This window comes from Melopsittacus undulatus, chromosome 4 (assembly GCF_012275295.1).
Source record: "Melopsittacus undulatus isolate bMelUnd1 chromosome 4, bMelUnd1.mat.Z, whole genome shotgun sequence".
Classification (NCBI taxonomy): Eukaryota; Metazoa; Chordata; class Aves; order Psittaciformes; family Psittaculidae; genus Melopsittacus; species Melopsittacus undulatus.
In genome coordinates, this window is record NC_047530.1 from 44267092 (window position 1) to 44290939 (window position 23848).

At 38.0% G+C, this 23848-nt stretch overlaps 1 protein-coding gene across 5 annotated transcripts in view; it reads right to left on the bottom strand.

The window, feature by feature from the left end:
• Positions 1-23848, bottom strand: part of MEIS2 (Meis homeobox 2) — a 173949-nt gene that overhangs the window by 120305 nt on the left and 29796 nt on the right. For all 5 annotated transcript variants that reach the window (XM_013129084.3, XM_013129083.3, XM_031049090.2 and 2 more), the window contains one exon: positions 635-780. In XM_013129084.3, coding sequence (XP_012984538.1) covers positions 635-780 — 146 coding nt within the window. The remainder of the gene's footprint in view (positions 1-634; positions 781-23848) is intronic.

Genomic DNA, 23848 nt, shown 5'->3' on the forward strand with positions numbered 1-23848 from the left:
GAATATGGCTAGTTTTTTTACATAATGGACTTACAGAGAAGCTGAAAAGGTGTTTATTGTATCTGTTATGCAACACGAGAATTAAGGAATACATAAGCCTTCTGTATTTCTCACAAAAATAACAATGACAAGTTTGCAAGTTGCTATGTTGGCTTCTCTAACATCCACAGTGTATTTCAGCTCACAATGACTGGGGATCTGTCTTCCACCAGATACATGTGAAGATTTTGCAAGCAGAGGCCAGCAGTAAAGAATCAGGAAAGCAGAGTTTTATAAATGCTAAAGAAGAAACCCTCTTTTTTTGTCCTTAGAAACATTTTTAATAGTTCAAAGCAAAAAAATGGTTACTTTATATGTAGGTGGTGTTCCATGCTAAGGCTTTGTACTATCCCTCTTTCTCTCTATAGGCATGTATGTGTGTAGAGAAACATATATATTTATAGGGTTTCTTTCAGATTTGTCATGATTCCAAGAGCCACGTAAAAAAAAATACTAGAATAAAGAAAATTAAGCAGCAATAATTGAGCCTTAATAATGGTCCAAAAATTATGGGGACAACTGATTTCTAATAACGATGAATAAACCTCATTAGGCATATGAATAGAAACCTATTTTGATTTTGGGCACCACTTACTGTGAGATGCTGGAAAAGCCATGCTCTCATGATATTTGTTGCTACTTTGGGGAAAATGCCTCTTTTCTTCTGACGCTTTTTGTCCTTGTCTGGGTCATCGTCATCCCCTGTACCAGGTGAGGCTACGCTGTTGTCTAAACCGTCTCCTACAACAAAGGGAAAAACAGGAAGGGGACATTTAATGAACAAAGTATAGAAGCCAAAAAGTATTATTAATTACCAAGACACTACTACAGTCTTATTTTGATTTGCTAGATCAGACACATACAGTTTCTCATTATATACAAGTGCTGATACAAATAAGTAAAAATTAGAAACCATGTCTCTCCAAATACTAATTTTGTGTTTCACACATGCATATATCATTAATTCAATTAAATTGTGTGCTTGACATAGTGCAATAGCTCTTTGTCAATTATGGGATTCAATGTGGGAAAACCTGCCACAAGAAAACCCATTCACAGTAAATGCATCCCTACAACCATTCTGAATACATACTATAAGTAATCAAGTTAAATGTTCTGTAGTCTATATATTCGAGGCCCTCTGCAGAGGTGGCAGTAACCATGTCACCGTTCAGTGCACATAACACACTGTCAGATGAACCCCTCCCCATAACCATCACCTCCCAACACACTTACATACGCACACACAAACACGTGCACCTAGTATGACCCTGCATACAGCATTTGCATGACATGAAAACTTCTACATCTCTGCATCAGTGATTATTATCATTAAAAAAAAAAAAAAAAGAAAAAAAGATGCACATCAAGGTAGAGCTCTCACTTAATCAGAACTTTCCATCAACATCTTTCTCTTCTGTGCTTTTCCCTGGCATTAATTGTGCATTAGCAAAAATCATTTACTTTTAACAGTCATAGTTATTTTTTCTTGCCCTCCAGCAAAAATGCCTTGAAAGCCTGCCTGGAGGGCATCTAAATTATGTATCTGAAAAACTCTTCTGGCAAGGCATTGCAGGACCCCTACTTTCTTAAAATTCATACGAGCACGTCTTCCTGTTTTTGGGAAGGCATCAATCAAGAGCAGCAATATATGCCATATTCCTACATTAATATTTGAACTAATAACTTTAAAAAAAAGGAAAGAAACAAGATCCGACTTGTGGCATAATCAAATGCAAAATAAATGAAGAATACTGGGACAGCACTGAGACTTTATAGATTGCTGTGTTTTCCTTACACATCATTAGCCCGGAGCCACACGAAAGAGGAAAACAGAGAAGTGGAGAGTTTATGCTCCCTGCTGGTGTTTAAGAAGCTGAGGTCCTGGAAGGACATCTGGGAATTGTGCTGAGACGGTCGTTTTTGTAATTTAAGAATAGACATTCATTAGCAGTAAATGCCATAAATCCCATGCTAAGTAAAAACCTTGTCCAAGAAAGCCTAAAACAATAAACTCTGTGCTCAATGTAGCCTGAGCTAGACGCTCCATAGCTTCCTGAGGAATGCTATAGATTCATGAGCTAATTCCTATAGCTTTGTCTAGCTCTGTAGTGCTACTAAACAAAATACGTTGCTGCTACATACAGTCCATTTGCTTCAAAACTTGCATTTCAGCTCTATCTTCTCTCCTGTGCCAGATCACCCTTCTTCCACTGCCTCCCCTTTGAAAAACCAACCCTTTTGGACCAGAGAGACAGAAAAAGCCACAGCAAAGAGCTGGCAGATTAATTTTATTGACATTTCCATTTTCACTGCAATGTGATACCCTCCATCACATGGAAGAGATGACCCTCACTATTTACAGACTGACAGGCCACTTCATTACAACCACCCTGCCCCAAGGCAGAGCAGCTCCTTTCCATCTGCCCAAACACCAGAGCAAGACCCTGAAGTCACTGCTCTCTTTCTCATGCTGCTTTTTTTTTATTTTATTTTTTTCTGTTTGTTTCTGTTAAATATAGAGAAAGGAGACTCGAATCACAGCAAACTAATCAAAGAGATTATGGAAGCCCTAAATGCTGTAACCAACTGTTCACTTTTGCAAGACATTGGTTATTTAGAAAGCACTCCTATCCATTGCTCTGTACACTCCCCCCCCCCATATTCCACCCTACCCCTCTCTGTCTCTCTCTCACACACACTCGCACGCGGGCACACACACACACACACACACTTTCCACTATGCCAAGGAACTGCTGCAAGGCAAATTCTCACAAACACTAATGGCTTCTGACTGCTCCTTGGCAACCCCAGCATTTTAACCTGGGTGGATATGCTCTCCAAAATACAGACACTGGAGCTATCTCATCAGCTGTTCATGTGACACAGATGGAGAGTGGCTATTAGGAGCCAGGCAATGGGCCTTGGGGATCTGAGGTGCTGTACTGTAGCCTCAGGCAATTTTGAAAAGCAGTACCCAGAGATGGGGGGAAAAAATCCTTACTGAAAGTGCAAGTTTGAAGTCAGTCAGTCTGTTTGTCTATCTGTCGTGAAGATAAAGATATCTTTGTCTCTTTATGTAAAAGCTATGTGTGCATACACAGGATGCATGGACCTGCAAAACTTCTGCTCTGCACCACCCATTGGCATCACAGAAGCATTTGTTCACTCTCTGAATGGACAAATTCCTGTTTATCTGCATATACATACTTTCCCATTTGTGAGCATCCTCAGCAGGAGGCACTTACATGCTAAATCAGTGTTGAGACCCTTTGGAGAGGTTTCATAATATACTGGTTTTAAAAAGCTAGTAGCAGCCCAAGAGAGGAAAATTCAGCTGAAGCTCCCATTGCCTCATTGCTCCCATTGGGTCAGTGCTTCCCCAATCTATTCCATAACCTCAGGAAAGAAAATTCAAATATCGTACCTCCAAATGACCTCAAAAGATAAACACAGCAAGATTTGTTGCTCTTGGTGAACTACAGACACAATCCTGTTAATTTGTATTGTCATGTCTTTAATAGGACTACAACTGCTCACGCTAATGGATAACGTTTCTAGTGGCAAGAAATCTTAGAAGTAGCCCATAACAGATTTTTCAAGATGGCATGATTTGCTTTTTGGATATGGAGAGCCTGATCTTAGTCTGCTGTATCCAAATAAACACAATTTACTTTAAATGAAGAAAACAAAATTATCAAAAGTGAAATAAAGTGAACTGACTTGAAAGTCACACTATGGTGGAATGGATCAGCTATATTTTTAACTGCTGTATGAAGGAATCTAAATTTAAATCATTTAAACCATCATTACAAGTGATTCTGCTCATGTGAATTGTTCATATTCTGATTCGGATGGTAATTTGTAAGAAGAGTAGAGTCAAATCCTAATTTGTATGGAAATTGCAACTACATAAGCACAATTACCCCAGTTTTCTAGTGGTGAAATGAAGCCTAGATTTTGGCCCACTGACACTGTCTTTCACACAGCAGCAAAAGAGAAAAGAAGAAAAAAAGGTGACTTTCTCCTGCTTTGCACACTGTTCACTCATTTATTCTTGTGCAAAGAGTACAAGTGATAGCAAAACCCTATCACTGTTCTAAGAAAGTGGAGATTTTTTGAGTGTCACTCTCTTTGTGAAGGTGTCAATGACTGGGCAGGATTCAAGCCAGTAGAGAATTATGCATATTACCCTGCTTGTTTCAGATTATATCAATGCTGTGTAATAGTCTCAATAACCCCTGTAAGAGATGGAGAGAGTTTAGATGAAGTTCGTTTGCAAAGTGACCCACAGAGGATTACTTAGAGACCTTCTCTCCTAGCAGAAGGTTTTGTGGAAGATGCTGAAGATGCAAGTCTTCTTTACACAGTGGGAAGTTGGGGAAGTTGAACTTCCACACAAGCTCTGTGTGCAGATACTTGGCACATTTTGAGGGTTTCCTTCCACAACATAACTATTTTACATTGAAAACAAAGGAGACTACCTCTTATCTTAAAAATATGAAATAAGTAGTTAGAGCAGGGTTGTCATTGCATCATTTCAAATTTAACTTGCTACAAACTGATTACTTTGGACAGTCTAGCTTCCTGACACCAATGTTCACACAACTGAGGATTTTTTAGGAAACAGAGTCCGATCCTACAGAAGGCCTGTACAACCTTACTGCATCAATGAATTCCTCTTTGACAGTCCTCCACACTACCATTATTATCTCAACCCTAGTCTTTGTGTTCCCCACAGAGTAAGGCCCCAGCAAAAGATTAAGCAACTGTTGTTTAGAAGATGCTCATCTAGTCTTTTCACTATTTGTGAACAGAATGAATAACAAATTCCTAATCTATGCAAAATAGTAACTGAAAAGGATAACATAGTAAGGCCAAAGTACAGAAGCCCAGATTCAAACTCTAGAAATATTTCCCATTACCATCATAACAAGCAGAGTAGTAAGAAAACTGATTTCTGGAATACTGTGTTTTGGGAACCAGTATTTGAGTTCCTTCACTGTCAGAGGTCCCTTACATCTTTATGGTTTACCATGCTAAGGGAAAAGACAGAAGAGCAAGGGCATCTAAAATGAAGGGGAGACAAGACACTTCACCATTTTTTCTGAGTAGTGCAAGCAATATGAAAGTGAAGTTAAAGGATTTTGAAAAGGAAAGCTGCAGTGCACTATCCTGATCTTAAGTAAACTACTCTGCAGTCTTTCAGTCCAGTATTTTGATGAGTAGAATATGTAGATATGAATGCAAAACAAAGAAGATAATCGGCATGCAGCTTATAGTCACATTTGCAATTATTTGTTTGTACTTATAATGCGTCCATCTGGTCACATAAGTATTGTAAATCGTTAGTAATAAGGATGTTCAGCTTAGTAAATGATCCACATCACCAGCAGAGAAAAATCTTAAAAATCTGGTTAATTACCACTGCCAAAAAGCTGGAAATAGAAGTGTTTGAATATGTTTTGAAGATAAGACAGTCTGTGCTGTAGGGAGGACTAATAGTGAGGGAAGGCCAGGTCCAGAACCAAAGACCCTTCAGGAGAACTACTTATCTCCATTCCACCCTGTTAAAATCATCAGGTCTTCTAGCCTTTCAGCTTCAGAAGATCACAAGTCTTTGAATGAAGTGCTGGCTATGGGTTTGGGGTTTTTTCCCTCCTTTTAATGATCCCTGTTCATGGAAGTTGATTTAGTGTCCTCACACCACAAAAGCAATGTTTTTCTCTGTGTCTTACTGCTTAGGGAAACTGATTTAGGACATGTTATGGGTGGCAAACCTGGGATTTTGAAAACCACAAAGAGTTCAAGCGGGCATCCCAGTTTAGAGCTGTGCCATCTTCAGCACTGCTCTGCCACTATGTGCGCTGGTTTCTCTGAATCACTTGACTGCAGAAGGAGAGAAGCCATCAGAAGCTGTCCAGGCATCCTAGGCTAGCCCGTATGCTCAGTCATCACTTGCCCCATCCTGGTATAGGGTGTGCTCAAGTGAGCTGCTATAATCAGTCTCTCCCTTTTTGTGTCTCTGGAACACCAGACATGTCTCATGGTGGTATATCATGTTTCAGTAAGCATCTTGGAGAGAAAGTAAGGCTGGACACTGGTGTACTAGAAGGTTCAGGAAGACTTCAGACATATAGCACTACCACCTCTCTTACTACATGATAGTCTTTTGCCCTCCGCAGCAAGGAGGAGACGAAGACCTGGCCCTCTCTCTGCTGTTCTTTTGCAAGATCTTTTACTTTCCAGAATGTAATCCAGCAGTTCCACTGGGTTGTGACTGTAAAGATGATGTACAAATTTCACACAGTCCAAGCGTTAATATCTATTGTAAATTCAAATAGGAATAAAAGGAAGAGAACTAAAGCCACTATCAGACACCTCACCTAAGAAGCTATTCTACTTGGTCTAATCACATTTTAGTATAGTTTGCCAGTCAGGAGCAAGTCCCTATTGCCATCTGGCAATATATGCTAGAGGCTTAAAGAGTTGCATGGTATCTGGTATCTAAAGTGTATTCACAACAAGTGACAGAAGAAAAACTGATCCTTTTCTATTTCTGGATAGGCACACTTCTATAATCACTAATTTATCTTATTTTCAGAAAGGCATTTGCAAATATTTTATTATTTACTCAAAGACAGGAATGACATTCCAGCTATGTTATTGTTATAGGTACACATGCTATAAAATCGGTGATTCACATCTTCCAAAATTGTTTGCAGAACTGCAATGTTTCACAGTTCCCCTTTTACTATTTTCCTGCTTAAAAAAAAAAAAAAACCCAGAAAAAAAAGCCTGGATTTTTTTTTTGTGCCTTTAATTGTCTGTGTTTAAAGCTCGTGTTTATTTGTGAAGTGAATAGAGAATTCTTAGAAATTAAATTCAAAAGCCAGCAACGTATTTTTCTAGTTTTTAAAGAGAGAATTAATAATCAGCGGTTTAAATTTTAAGCTCTTCTATACAGCCAAGAGGTTGGTGGCTTGCTCGTTGTAATCCAGCATTTTTTCACATCAGGTGAAAAAAGTGTTCCAATGCAGACAAGGGGAACAGTAAAGCAACCTGCTAATTGCTGATCTCTCTTACGTTCCTGCTGTGCTAAACTGTCCGGACATGCTGAAGTGAAATTTTTCTGCGATTTTCAAGTGACTAGTTCATGGCCCACTGCCGTGGAGTGCAGGAGAAGGGATGAAATGCTTTAGTTTACATGCAACATTTACTAACTGTGTGGGTTTTCCGACATTAAAGAGGGGACAGTGACCCATGCCACCTTTTTCACACTCAAAAGAGCACTGAAAAAACAATCTTCATAGGCTTACCTCAGGCTTCCCTGGCCCTTAACACCCTCCCCCCAGGGTAGGAGCAGAAAGAGAAAAAAGAAGGGATTTTATGCTCCTTTCTCTTCAACTTTTCAGGCGGTATAAGCAGCATTTAGCAAATTCAGCCTCCAAATGGCTCCAAATGCTCTGAGCTGCAGGGGCTCATCCTTTGTTAGCCTCCCTCTATTTACACAGGATTTACTCAGGCTCTCCACTGAAGAGACCACATGTTTCTGACAGAAAGCACTTCCATTCACACTGCATCAGGCAACAGGATTGTAACCACTGCAGCTTCACGTTGACCTGAGATTAGGGATTTCAGCAACATTGAGATGGTAACAATCTGCTAACTAACAAAAATTATCCATGGAGAACTCTGCTGCTTACTCCAGTTAAAACTGCCGTGGCCGGATAGATTAGGTTACTTAGAAGGACAATTAAGAACTAGCTACTGTCAAGAATATGCCTGTCCATCTACAAATAACATACACAGAGAAAAATATCAGCAGGAAAAAAAAAAGAAAGAGGAAGGAAAAAATCAGACTGCAGCTTGGATTAAAACAATTTCACCCACTGGCTGAAGACATAAAGTGTAAAAACAGACAGATGGACACATATGTAAATGTGGCTGCATTTGTTTCTCTGGGGCTGGCAAGTTGGTAATAACAGTATAGCTTAATAATTTATTTTCCATGGTATTTTCACACTGGTTAACTGGGCAGTGGCAACTTCTACGCAGAACTTCAGGAACAGAATAATTCCTTCAATCTAAATACTACTGGGGCAAACAAACTGAACTAAGAGACCTCTTTTGACTTTATCTACAAGAACTCAGTCCTGGAACCTGATATCAGTCTGGGGATTTTTAAAATTTAGGTTTGGGGTTTTCTTTTTTCCACACTGAGTTTAGCCAGTCAGGACTTCTGCACTGAGATTTTTCCAGATTTACTATTTGTGTAAGGGTTTTTCAGAATGGATTACACACGCACACAGGCATAACAATCATTGCTGGTAGGAGCTTGTGCTTTTTTGCTCAATAGCCTTTCAAGGGGCAAAAGAAAATTAGATGGGAACACAGGGCCAGAAAGGACCACACAGATCCAGTTTCTGATGAGTTTTATTTTGACATTTTAATTTGGCAAATTATTTTGCTTCTGCAGCAAAGGACAAAACAATTTACTTCTGTAATAGTAACTCATACATGCATTCAATAAGCATGTAAAAAGTACATGGTATATTCTAAAGTTCTCCATAGTATATCATAATAAAGCTCTTCTGGGCACTCAATGATTCATTTTTAGTGATCTCTCAAATGCCCTTATCCACAGTTAACACTCAGATTTTATTAAGGAAGAAAGCAGGGACAAATGTCCACTTAAGTCCCAGCTCTCAAATTCAACTCTGCTTGCACTGCAGTACCTAAAGCTAAAGCTTTTTTAATGTTCTATTCACCTCCCCTGTGTGGCATTTCTGCTAACACAGAGTTCACAATCTTTCAGCCCCAAACACAGAAGGCTGCTATCTTCAAGTCATCCAAGGAATGTGCCAGATACTATCATCTCCTCTGCAATACAAAGAACCAGAAAGAGGCAGAGACCAAAAGGAAACCGTACTGATCAGGTTACTAAAGTCCAGAAAGTCTTTCCCAGAATGCTAAATGTTAATCTTTGAACCAGCAAATGTTATAATTAAGATCCTTGTAGTTGGAGGAAATGCTAGCTCAAGAAGTCAAAGGTACAGCCATTTGAAGCTGTACTTTTTTGCACGTCTGTACTAATCTCGCACCCCTCATGCTGGCACAACCACCACCAAGCACTTTGTTCTATTCAAGCAAAATTATCGTTAATGTCAGTGGCAGTTTTGCCTGAGTAAGGAGTGTAAGACCAGATCCTTGTCTTGTTCACACAGAATTGCAAGCACTGCACAATTCCAGAGGAGATATACTCATTAAAACTCGTGGTTTATGCTGATTTATGATGCTTTTCTGTTTAAAAGTGAAACTCACTCAGTACCTCACCCAGAAAAGTGTTCAGTGCACTTGTTTCTATGCATTTTTAACTTCAAATCTCCCCTCCCCACCTCAGCACAAGTTGGGAAGTTTACTCCCAGGGTTTGGCACCTAGGTTGAAGGAAAGCATTATTAAATTAAGTTTAAGTATTTTGTCTGCTTCAGTAATTATTTTGCAGTGTGAATATAAACAGCTGTTATTCTGTTTGAAATTTTCATCTTACTGAACACTGTCACACAAAATGTCCTTGTGCTGCTGTCTAAATGAAATTCTTTTTAAATTGCTATTTTATATATTTTTAGAGAAGTATTTTTAGCATCCTCGTAGTAATTCTGTTAAGAATACCAGCTGCAGACTTTGGCTACAGCTGAGACAACAGTAACAAGTCATTAAAAAAATCAGGAGACAAAAAAAATATTTCTTTTTTTTTTTCCTAAAACACATTTTCTTTAAAAGATTAATTTCTTTTGGGGGATTCTTTATCCCTGTTTGAGTAAGTGGGATGTTCTCAGTTTCCTCAATCAACTGTGCCAAAGTTAGCATACATTAAAAAGCTGTATGTTATTTTAAGTACCGTTTGTCATTTGCTCTCCTGTTATTTTAGTCATTAGAATAATATCAAATGTGGGCAAAATAGCCAAGGTCAAGTAAAATTCTACCTGCAGCTGAAGTTAAGTAATTAAGTTCAATAGTATAATCTTATCAATATTTAACCTTTAATATTTTGCAGTTGTTTATATATAGCAGAATATGGAGAACTTAAAGTAGAGGATGGCTAAAACCTGCACTCTTCTTCTTCATTAAATCATTAATGTAGTTTCTTTAAGAATAAAAATAATTAGATTTTTTCAAAGACAAATAGTCATGCGAGCATCTCAATTTTCCCTAGAGCTGCCACAAACTTAAAAAAATGTGAGGTATGTTACTGTCTTGCAGTTCCCCTTAAACAAGATGCTGTTGGACACAACTGTTTGTCCAGATCCCTAAAAATGATGCCCACTAATACAGTAAGAATCCGTGTGCTGTCCACATTAGAAACCGCTCTTTTCAGGGTTATTTAACTATTAAAAAAGCATCAGCTGAAATATTGCATGTAAGTACACATTCATGGAACTTTTTCATAATTTCAAAAAAAAAAAAGTTAGAAGTAGAAATGGAACAGATGCTTATTCCTGAGAGTTACTAAGTTAAAAATTTCAGTTATTAAAACGGACATTTGTTAGGCCACAAGACCAAAATGCACATTAGTCTATTTTAAGATGTATTTTAAAAAAAAAGGATGGCTGAATGTTTAATTAACAACAACAAAAAATAATGTTTTAATAGAAAAGTGGTAAAATGAACCATAAAAGCTTTTTCCAGGTGATAAAATGTGCACAAATGTGTATGTTACATAAAACACAAATAAGAGCACCATCTTGGTATGCATTCACAAACACCTGAGCAGCATAAGAAGAGATGCTTGCTGTGAATGCATAGTCCAGAAAAAAAAATTAAAAAAATACAAAACAACTCCAAACTTGGCAAGTCTTACATACCATAAGAGCTCCAACACCTATGCACAGTAGGGTGGATTAACCCGCTGGGTGCTGCAGGCATATATATGCACCTCCTCCTAAAGTGTTCATTTGGCTGGCAGTCTGGAAAATGCCAGAATGTGAAGGGTTACGTGGGAATACTGACAGTCTGCTCTTGCAGGTTTAAGTTAAAGCCCATACTTTAAATATAGTGTGCTGTGTATTTGGAAACATAATTAATAATGTTTATAAGTGGTATGCTATTTGGTGCTCACAATAAAGGGCTTGATCTGATGTTCACTCCACTGGTGAATCATGTTCCACAACACAACCATGTGCTTTGGATCTCCCCATATTTGCTTTGGGTACCATTTTTCAGGAGTCTTTTCCTCCAAGGAGCCTTGCAAAGGTAAAGTATAAGCCATCTATGCCTCATCTGCTATACACATAAAATGGATGCTTAGAATCAGCTACTGGAAAGCCCTGAAAAGTTTTGTTTTTCAAGTGCAGTAGACAGATGATAAGAGCAAGCATTTAAGAGCCAAAGCCCCTGTGCAGTCCCTTCTAGCTTCTTAGAGTCTGGCTTCAGCTATGAGGGAAGATACAGTTAGGAATATCCAAATTCCTCAAACTGGAAGAAGCAAGCATAAAGACATATGAATTCTGGACAGAAAATTTCAAGTGGCTGACAAAAAGGAAAAAAAAAAGACACAAAAGGCTGACAGGCAACTTATTTTCTCCCATTGTAATTTTACTGGATTGTTTCAGGATAATATGACTAAAAAACAGCACCCAAACTATGTCTTCACCCAAATTATCCCATAAAATTATTTGGACCTGGTTTAAGTGATCAAAAGAGCTGACACCTGATGCTTTGTTTTTCTATTCATAAACTGTAATTTCATTTCAAGTCTTTCATTGTAGCAGAAAGTGTTGCATAAGACAAATATGCAGTGCCTACAAAGTCTTCCTAGACTGATTTGTGTCCCTGGGCTGTTCCTAGGGAAGAGCCTCACAAGTTGAGCTCTAGGGAACTTCCATCACTCCACTCCTCCCCTTCAGAGGGCTGGCTATATGTCGGGACCCCAAACAAAAGACATGGCAAGTTATGAGACTTCTCTTCCATCAGGTTCAGAGGGGTTAAACTGAGTTTCCCCCTGGACAGGCTATTCACCTAGCCAGTTGCAGCTCTGACATGTATGCCATAAGATCAAACCTAAGCCCCACCAATCAAATAGCAGTCTGGGCTAAATGTGCTGATGCAGCAAATTTCCAGATCTTGATCACACTAGGCAGGGGAGTCATTCTTCTCAGTGATAAAGTCACTGAATGCACTCTTGAGGAGATAAAAAATTAAGAACTGGCTGACTTTGCACCATTTGAGTGAGGTATTTACCGCTGACCCAGAACAACAGAATGGTCATGTTCTGACACCAGCTAGGAATCACTGTAGACATGGTCATATCTGACTCCCTACTGCAAGGCTGTTCACAGGAATCCTTTCTTAGCTGCTTATGGCATCAATCCAGAAACTACAGTGTTTGAATGTATTAGAAGAAACTTCACACAGTCCCTTCTCCTCTCTCCTATCCCCAGCCTCTTAAAAATTCTGTGAAATGATTCCAGTGACATTACCCCCCTTTGCCATTGTATAGTTAAGGCATTTTTACCTGTGTAGTGTGGCAGTTTTTAAAATTTACCAGAGATTTATACAGCAGCTAAGAATTGAGATGCTAATTGCATTTGAGTATTGTCTAACGCAAGATATTATATTCCTTTTTCTGTTATTGGCTCAGAAAGGGACCTTCAGCAAACTTTAGGAATAAAGGTTTTCAAAAGTGTTCAAATGAGCAAGGAACACAGCTTTCAGTGAAAACTGCTTTAAAAGTAATACATAGTATTCCTTTTGATAGTAATTGGTGATGGCTCTTACATAAGTGAATATTATACATTATTACTTTTTAAGACAAACATGTCAGTACATTCCTGTCCTCATTTGAGCATTACATTTTGCAAGTCTGAATATGGTTACTGTTTCTACTAATACTTCATCTCTAAATATGTATCTTAAAGAGAATATGCTTTCTTTATATCCTGAAATACTCCGTTAGAAGGCAGGTTTTTTGGACATAAGTACTTGTGATCAAAATAGATACACCTGGACATCTTATTTCTTTTCTTCTTTGGCTAAATAGCAGTATTTCCGTTTATGTAACTTGGAGCAAAAGCAACTCTTAGTGTTACAATTTCAGTAAAGAGATCACACAGGTTTTTGTATCTGTTGCTGACCAAAATTGTGAAGTATGAACAGCAGTGTCATCCAGTCTTTATCTTTCTGTGGCATGCGTGGGAATTTGTTCTAAGAGACCAGGTAAAAAAACTAGGATTTGGCACTTCATGTTTCTACCTCCAATGAGCTCAATGACAAAACATTCTATGGACCTCACTCTTCACCTGCCTCACACACTATGTTTCTGTCAGCATGGATGATGCACACAGAACAACATAGCTTTCCCAGGGAGAAGTGCTCTGAGGAACTGGGATCTGCCCATGATGCCAGTCTTTCAGCAGCAAGGACACTTAACATGTGCATCAGCCCTGTGCTTTGGAATGAAGATAACTTCTTCCTGGCTCTCAGAGCGCAGCAAAGAATTATCACGTGGAGTGCAGGTCTGGACCATTTTCTGAAATAAGAAACACCATTGTTCGTAATTCATTTATGAAGCACTAGCAAGGCCCCTTTTCAGCCCCTTTTACTTCCTACAAAATAGATTCATCCGGATGGTGGCAAGGAAAGAGAAGCTATTTCAAGGCGATGAGCAGGCCATACTTTTCTCCTCAACCAGCGCCACTTTCTGGTGCCCGTGGTGGCTCTTCCCATACATGTTAAAGGTTTGGTAAGTAATGCAGGTCTGGGCCCTGGCCATTGACGGTTTGCAGATTGTTCATCCTTAGCAGCACCACCCCATCTATTACTGGGGAATTAGTTGACAGTACTACTAGTTGTACCAAAAAAATAAACTAATTGGTCCCTGAGGATAGCTAGGTGCTTTGGAAGTCTTTTTAACAAAAAGAAAAAAATTATCTCCCACAGTGATTTGCCAGCCTTCCTATACTCTATCCAGCACATTGGGACTTCTAAATTACATACGATAATTGACATCAAATATCTGTCCCATCAGTGAATATCTTTATTAGCATCAAAATCACTCACAACTAGTGTTCCACGATGTTATTAAACAGAACTTGTTCTAGGTGTTGCCTTACTAATTAGTCAGGATGAGCCCGAGGAAGAAAATCTGGGTCATGTTAAATTAATTGGAATGAGCATGAAAATTAGCAGAGCAAACTGCATCAATTTTCTATAGAGAGCCTTTCTTCATGTTGAGAATAAAAATGGATATTATGAGGCATTAACCAAACTGCCTTCTGTGACTGCCAAGAGGTGTGTTACAGTAGCCCAAAAATATCATGCTCACAGATTTTCAGAAGTTAATGAGACATTTCCAGGAATGGTAAATACATGGTATTAAAATGGGTGTGCCTCTTATGGGAAAATGCCAAGTCATTTCATGTTTATTCAGGCATAACAAGCTCCTCAAAATGAGCATAATTTAAGAGGTGAATAGTGCAAAGAGGGCTAACATTCAACTAATTTTCCTTAAGAAAGAAAAGATTAAATTGAACAAAAAATGAATTAAGAGGTTTACAAATCAACAAGTCAACCATCAGATTGCAGCCTCTGCTCAGTATATTCTCATCAGCCCCTGCCATGAAGTTTTCAAAAAATGTCCCGAAGGCAGGGAACAAAGCGAGCAGAACTGATTACAGCCACACTCACCGCCTTGCTGTCTAAACTCTGTTTGGCTTCCTAATGAGCTCACTAAAAACCTAATTCATCTCCCATAACCCTTCTCAGCCCTCCTTGAAATTCACCATTATGGAAATTACAGATGAAACATTTACAGGCTGTGTTCAAATTACTGCTTCTTCAACAGGCAGGTCCCTGACCCTCACAATGAACACAATAGAGGTATGTCCGGCATGAAACCACTCGAGCCGCAGCCTATAGAATAAAGAGGCTCAGGAAGGTTAAGACTTTTTCTCATGGTGACAATGATTTCCGCATTAATGCTTTCAGTTCCATGAATATGGGAATTTTGTGGGTTTGACAGTATATCAAATACAAATTGTAATTCAGAAGGGGAGAAATGAGTTGTACTGATGACAAATAGCTGAAATAGGCTAATGTGAATTCCCAGCCTGTTCATGAGGAAACTCCCTCAGTTCCTCATTACATGAAGTCAAAATGATCCTCACGGCACCTAGCCTGTAACTGGAAGATTACTGAATTGATGGATCCTTAGTTTAAAATGCAGCTGTTTTATTCTGCTTTAGTAATTAATTCTTTTTCCAATACCATATTGATTAAGCGTAGACCCTGATAAAGTTCAAACTGAGAAGAATCTCTAGTGACTTCCTTAGTTGCTCCAGAGACTCAATGAAAACTTCCTACAATTCCACCTGCCTCCTCAGAGTGCTGATCCAATGAACAGAACAGGTTTTTTCTCATAAATTAGTTAGGCCATGTGGAGCTGTATTAGCTGATCGTTGCTTTTGTCTCTCTACTTGCTGACTTGCTTTTCACTTTTGCTGTCCTTTGTGTTGTCACACACAAAGTCGGAGTGCAGCTGCCATGCTGAACCAGAACCAAGGTAAAGAACAAATCGTACAAACTACATTTCCCTCCCCCCCCCCCCACACTTTATACAGCTGCAACTCCCTGAGCAGCGCTGCACTCAATAAGGCCTCCTGGGATCCAACTAGCAGAAAAATCCGTGCTGAAGCATGCAGTCGTTCTGTGGGACTAAAAAGTGTTGGGGGGGGTGTGTGGAAATGAGTAACCTGTTTTCTTCAAGACTGCTCCACCTTTTGGGACAGAATATTTGTTGCTTTTTTTTTTAGCAGCCAAATATCCTTATATTATCTGGGTTTTACTTAAAAAAAATAAATAAATAAAACACACACACATACACACCAAAAAAAACTAAAAACCCCAACCACAAACCCTACAAACAAAACAAAACAAAAAAATACCACAAGCCCAAACCACACATCTAAATCACTACAGCCACTTGAGACAAGAAATCACCACTTCACCTATAGCAAGTGGGACATGGGTTCTTGTTGACTAATAGTCAGCTGGTGGCTCTCCATGAATGACCACTGCAAACACAGTAGCATATTACTAGAAGCAGCAATCACCAATGTGATATTGCTTTTCAGAGAGTCACCTGTACCAAGAATTCCAGGCTTGTAAATTAAAAAGAGCATGAAAACAGGAAGTTTCTCAGATTACAGCCAGTACAATGAATTTTCTTTTCTATGAAAATCAGAAATACATTGGTCTGAAAACATTCTCGGCCATTTATTAGCATTTCTGCCCCAGTGTACCCCAACCCTTCTTCTCCTCCTTCCTTTTCCCACCACCTGAAAAAGAAACAGCTGATGCCTTCTGTGTCTGTGCACTACAATTTATAACTTGAACCTGTGTGTCTGAAGGGTAATGTGCTGTATATACTGGTTTCCACAACACTGCTAGCAAGTGATTTACAGAAGTAAAGGATCTCAGGGAGTATCAGGCACATCAGATATTAGCAATCCCTCTTCTGGTGACTTATTAGTTAAAGAGACTACTTAAAGACCAAGGGTTTCATTCTAGTTTCATACTGTCTGAGGCCCCTGATTTAACCTCTGCCTTCCCACCAAGGCAAAAGCAAGTTGGCTTTCAATACCCCTTTAGAAGAACCTGCTTAGTTTTGCCTCATCCGATTTGTATCTGAAGAGCTATGTAACCAAGTGGGTGCAAGGACAGTGGTGGGCAGCCTGTCTGCATGGTGGGCCAGGATAGATAATGGCATTCCCCACCTTCAGAGCATTCTTCTTTGGGGTGAAAGGTCACCCTTCACAGATGTCTCCAGCAGACACTCAGTTGTCAAAAGGTTGCATCATGCGATTCATGCAGTCACTGTTAACAATGCACTGTTCTCATCCAGATACGTAAACATGTTGCACTTCTAAATAATTTCCTTGTTAAGGACAACTTGCTTTTTCACCCGAGTTTTGTTCAAATATAAAAAAAAAAAGAACCCAAAAGTAAGGAATACTGAGATTAAAAAGAAAAAACAAAAACAACAAAAACCCCACAAAACAATCCAACTCCCCTTCACCAATTCTGTTCTATCTTCGTTTTCTGTCAGGCTATTCAGCACAAGAAGATGCTTCTGGTTTATTCCCGAAAAAGAGAAATAAAACTACCAGATCCCAAAATGTCTAATACTGAAACATATAGTTTGGAGGCAAAAAAAGTGCACATTTGGTGAAATTGAAGATAGCAAGCTTTTTGTCAGAATAGATACACAGCCAGAAAAACCAAATTAAGAATATTTTGGTCAGCTTAATATAGTCTATTCTAATTTCTTTCATTTAAGAGTAATAAACTAAAATGAACCCTGTGTGAACAAGTACAAAAAGGAAAACTGTATGTTCTTATATCTATTACGACTTCATATTTGCCCGGTGCAGAAAGTTTATTTCTCAAGGAGCACTTCAGAAATAATTGGTCCTAGTTGATACAGTAGCCCAGATTTTTGATTTCCCATGCCTCCAGATGAATAAAATAACAAAGATTTCTTCTTTGTTGAGGACAGTTACTCTAAAGCAGCTTGAAGCTACCACAATACAAAACAAGTAATTTTGTTCTAGAATGGATTCAAACAAGCTTATCAGGATTGTTATCTATTTGTAAATTATATATTTAACAGTAAAATAAGATAGACATGGCTGGAATGCTACACATGGGGAAACACAGTTAGAAATATGCCAAATTACTCAACCTAATCTCAAGCAATAGAATCTTAAGGGCACTGGGAATTTCTAGAGGAATTAAGCATTATATGTCATAAAAAGCTCAATTAAATACCCTTAGAAACCAAGCAGAGGTTCTTTCAGATCTTCCTGCAATACATAATCCTCCCAAATGCAGAATGTTTGCCTCTTCAAGCATCCCTTTTCTCTTTTTTTTTTTCAGACAATCTATGGAAAATGCACTTTAAAATAGAATAATAAAAAGACTTATTCAGTGCTTTTACGTTTCATATTTCATATACTTGGCCATTTTGAATTAATAGGAATCAATGAAGATACACATTCTTAAAAACGGCTGCAGCTTCATTGGTCTAATCTATGAACTTTAAAGACCTTCATTTTATGAGCTTTCCTCAGGGTAGGTATTTCAGTGTTCTAAAAACAGGGTTATGGACTGTTAAGTTAAGCACATGTTCTGCATCAACATTTTAGTTTCAGCAGGTTATTTGGTGCCAAGTTTGACAGTTAGTATCATCAGTCACAAAATGTGTGCTTATTTCTCTTAACAGGTGTTTTGAGAACAGCACAGGACAGGAGAAAAACACTTCTAATATATTAATTTAGTGTCTATCCTTAATTCTGAAAACCACCTTACCCTTCCCCCCCAAACATGACAAAATTTCACCTCACGTGTTTAAGATGCAAAGAGATGGAGTTGGAAAGGAGTGCAAATGAGTATTTCTGTCTGATGATTTGTTTGTTCATTTGTATTGAACATTATTTCTTATGTAGTAATGGGTTTACATCTACTTACAGAAAGCTACCTTTTATTGTGCAACTGATTTTAACTGTAGAAGAAAAAAGTAAAGCTGAAGCAAAAGACTCTAATATCCTTTAGATAATGAAACATCACCAGGGACTCTCATTCAGTCTGTTCTTCTGAAGGCCATTTCCTAGTGTTTGCATCAGCTAATGTACATGGAGAAGATGTGAAAACAATCTAAAACCAAAATTGTGTTACCCACATCAGTAATTCCACAGAACCAAAATAATATCTAGCTCTTTAGAATGAATAACAGGAAAACATAACAAGATTTACACACACACACTGCTGTCACATTTGTGGGTCAGTTGAGATGGAGCTTCACAATTCTCACAAAATCCACACGCACAGATACACACTTCTTGCAGGTGTTACCTCAGACTTGGTCTGCTGAGAAGCAAAGTGAATCCCCACAGCGACGTTTGAAGGTTTAAAAGCTCAGTTTTTTGTTTCTAAATGCCTATGAAAACATTGCCGATGCTCAGAGGCCTTTTAAAACAAAACCAAAGCTTTTAAAGCTTCAAAAGCGGTCATGGGAATTTGCTTATCAGGAGGGAATCCTAAATGAACGTCTAGATTCAGTGGATTCCCCTGGACGTGACAATAGCCATAGCCTCTCTGCAGATCTACTGATTCTTTTAACAGATGTGTCTGATTCAAGCAAAACCTGACAAACCTTTATCCATGCTCTACATTTTACAAAATCTACTTTTAAAAGGTTTATGTCCTACTATTCTTTGCCATACTATAAGAAAAAAAAAAATTAAAAAATCCCAAACAAAAACCACCAAAAGGGAACACCACCAAAAAACCCTACCTTTATAGATAATGTAACTAAGAAAGTAAGAGAAAAAACAGCCTTCCCAAAACCATCAACTAAAATAAAAAAAGGGGGGGGGGAAGAGGGCAAAGCTTAGATCTTCTATTGTTATAACCTCAAATACATACAAGACAGGAAGAAAACCAGCTGGCAGTTGCTTTTTAATGCATGAGAGATGATTTACAGAAAGAAATAGTCTAATGCTATGTTAAAGGTCTACTTTGAAAAACTTCTGGTTTGTTTTTTTTTTAAGTCTATGTTTTCTACCTCTAGTGGTCTAAAAACAAGCTAAGAAGTTTCTCACAAGTTGTTTAAAGGACTGTTATAAAAAGGCAGCAAGAAAGTAACATTTGAGTAGATCAAGGCTGCCAAATCAGTTATTTAAAGCATAAGAAGCCTGGTGGAAAAGAAGTCTTTCTTCTGAAAGTGTGAGATATCAGCTTTTACACGGCTTTAATGATCACACAAGCGAAAATCTACAGTTTCACCTGAATTTAACAGCAGCATTTCTGCCCACTATTCTACATTTTCTTTTGGATATAATAATCTCATTTCACTAGTAGAAGTTGCATCCCAGTCCCATGAAAGATCAAGAACAGCTAAGGATCATGAAGAAGGCATAAGAGCAGAGGGCATTATGCTTTTTTTTGTTGTCAGAAGCAATATCCTTTTCAAATTATCTAAAATAACATGAATCATGCTACAACAAACAGCTGTTTGATGGAAGACTGGAACAGAAGACCAATACATGAATCTCCCACTGGACTTCTGGCTGTGCGCCAGTGTATGCTGCTTGTTACAGCCACAATTTGAACTAGACCCTTACATCCAAGGGTACTACAGTGGCAAGCAAAGCAGGTCCAAGTGAATTGTTCTAGAGTTTGCCTCAGCTGGAGGGTGCTTTTTGCATAGTTTACAAATTATGTGCTAGACAAGTTCTTAGTCTCTTAAGAACTGAGCCTTACAAGGAAATTCTCTAAGGAAGCATGTGAAATGTTTATATGTGAATAAACAAGGAAAAAAACACACACATATCCTTACTAAGAACATAAGCAGCTCATCTGAGCTCACGTAAAGCAGTCATAAAAAATAGCACGAGAAAAACTCAAATCTATATTCTTTGACTATATGAAAGAAAATTATAGAAAGATAAGATTTTTTTTGCTGCACAAGCACACCAAGACTGAATCGATTCTGCTTTAAAATATGCAGACTGCTCCTATCAACTCCCACTGAAGTCAGAATTTGACCTATTGTGTACTTTATATTCACATCAATGAAGTTGGTAAGAATGCAGAAAATTGCTTTAGAAAGATGTAAAATTAATTACTGTTTCTAAAATAAAAGAACAGCTTATTTCTCTTAAACAAAACTGATAGCCATTTGGAAGGGCTTAAAGGAGGGTTAATTGGCATACAGTAAACCTGAATTCTGACAGTGTGGACTTCTAGCAAAAATGACATTCTCTTTGGTGGTCCCAGGACTGTAGGATTAGTTTACAAGAAAGCAGAGAGGGGTTTGAAACCAAATCCTGAATGTCACTGATGAATTACCAGATTAGAAAGGCCTGACTATATGAAACATATTCCTGCCCAAAGTCAGAAGAGAAAATAAAAACAACAAAAAAGGGGGAAAATCTGTAGCTGATCCTAAGTTATAGATTAATAGAATGAATGAAAGATCTTAAAAAAAAAAAATCAATAAAGCTTTTCTTTCCTAAAACCTTGGTCACAGAGCTTTTTGCCAAGCTATACTCAAAGCTGGGAATATGAACTGTTAATAACATCTAACTCGGAGAAATAATTAGGATAATCAATTCACAGCTAAATGAAAGTGTTTCATCTATCATTGCAGATATGAATTACAGAAGATTTTCTGGAAATGAATAAGGTGGGATGAATTTCATTATCCTGTGACAGAATAAAAAAGCAAAACAGAAGAAAATGGGCACATACATAGTGGTTAGCTATCACCTATGTCTAACTCAGGCCACTGAAGTATGTTTATGAACTTCAGGGGAGTCCAGATACGGTCTCTTGAAACTGAAAGAAAACAGTAAAATCTGTAAGTAACTAAAATTTAGAAACATTTAGCACCAAATAGATTGCCTTCATTATGTTGTGGGGCTTTTTTTTGGGGGGGGGAGCGGGATTAAACTGGAAAACTGCATTGTTACTTCTTACTTGGACTGAAGAATGAGTACTGCAGCAATTTCTCTTTTTAAATCCTTGCACATGAAAAGCACAGAAAACTCCAAATTGCAAGCCAGCTGAGATGCTAGACAGATCAACCTATCCCCATTTACCTAAAATGAAAGGCATCTATATGCATTAAGCATTTTGGTAACCTCTAAATCAAAACTTACAGAATTTACTATTTTACACAAAATTAATAAACTACTGAAGAAAAATAAGACTATTAAAACAAAACATTAAGTCTAATGTTTCTCATCTAGAAAGTTATGTCTAAATATACTACACAAAAAAGTTTTGAAACAGGAATTTTTTTCATACTGAAATACAATTGCATATGGTGACGTGTTTTGCACAAAATATATTAAGTATCTGAATACACAAAATGAATCTTTAGTGCATGGACTTAGAAGCACATGAAATCTAATCAAAAGTGTAAAGTTAAAACAAACAAAACTTAGCAGCTTTCTTTCTAATGAAAATATTTGTAGTTTCGTACTACAACAAAAGTGTCAATTGAAAACAAATCCTACAAAGGCTGAGGTGGTCAATATTAACCCTACTGTGGGTTATTTCAATAACATGACTTGCAATATACAGACTTAAGCAATGTGTAAGTCCTTGCCAGACTGAGGTCCTACTTTGGCTGTCACAGGCACTTCTGAAAATAGAAGGTCCATGCTTATGTACACATGCTTATGTACACATAAGATCTTTAAATCCTTTGCCACTTCTTTTCTAAAAATATTTGCCATTGCTATAAAGATAATTATTACATTAAAATCCTTAACAAGTAGCAATTATAATTTGGGCTATAGTTTAACACTGAGAAATATAAGGTAATAATGAAATAATAATAAAAAGGTAACAGCCTTTTGACTGTAGAGAAGGCATGGGGCTTCAATAACTTTCCCAAGGTAGTGAGATGACAGTACAAGTTATACTCCTTGTGTTTAAGTGTTCTACAGACTGAATATTCTTCATTCAAAATGTTTTTCTTTACAATCTGATAGTACAGATATATAGAAAAAAAATATTTTTTTTCCTGATATAAAAACTGTCATCCTCCTTGTATACTTTTCACAAGAAATTTCTTGATACAAAACATTAGAAAACCAAAATAATGCGTGGGCATGAGCTGGATGCACAGCATACATGGTTGCTTTAAACAACTGAATTAGGTACCCAGCTGAATGGGACCCCATGAACATCAAGTTGTTGTCTCAGTGAAGCACTTGGGAACACTGTTGTGAGCACCAGGACCTCAGTGTGTTAGGTACTGTACAAATAAAGCAGAAGGACAATCCCTCTCCCTTTTTTTTACTGGCAGAAGCCCAATGTAGCTCCATTGATTTCAGATGTATTAGCAAGGGAGGGCCTGATCCAAAGCTCACTGAAGTCAACCAAAGACTTTCTGTTGATCTAACAGGCTTTGGATTAGTCCCTAAATAAGAACAGATTTTGCCTCAGCTAAAGGATTTCACTTAAGCCCTCTGCTTGTTCAAGCATCTAGTAGAAGCTAAGAGAACACTGCGGTCCTACTGAGTAGGAGGCTGTGTTCATCCTGAACTATCCCCTTTAACAGATGTATGGGGTCAGGAGTCCCACAAAATAGAGAACCATCAGTAAGTGGTAAATCTGAGGTGGGAGGAATTAGGAAGGCAGCTCCAAGCTGAAAAATTCTGATTTGTGCTATTTAAGCAATGTTCCATCTTCTTTAAGCAGGAGTGTAAAATTAGACAGGGAGTTCATGCAAGTTTCTGAATTTTACGCTTGTAAATTATTTAAAACCCTAACACCAAGTCCTGCAATAAAATTATATGCATGTATTCATCATATTCAGTTCTGCTGGACTCTCTGCAAATGGGGGCTGCCTTAAATCTAGGTATGCCCAACTTAGAGCTGCATGTGGAAAGGCTCAAGGAAAGTTTAAACAAATGTAATTGCTTAAACAAGTGTAGCCACAATAAGCTGGTGGGCATAACTCAAGATTATAAGGGAAAAAGCACTCTTTACTGATCTAAGAATTAAGTGCCAGGGTTGTCAAAAAATTTCATGGTACAAATCACATCTTAATAGAGAATTTTCTGAATTCCCCTCTCTCACTTTCATGGCTGCTCCAGCAATCCCTGTCAGTTGTAGCAAATTCTCTGTTTACGTAAGAAAGTAGAAGACCCCAATCCTAGCCTGTGCATGAGAAATGTTTAGTGCCAAGGGTGTACAAAGGTAACCATCCATAAAATAATTTGAACTCTTTCCACA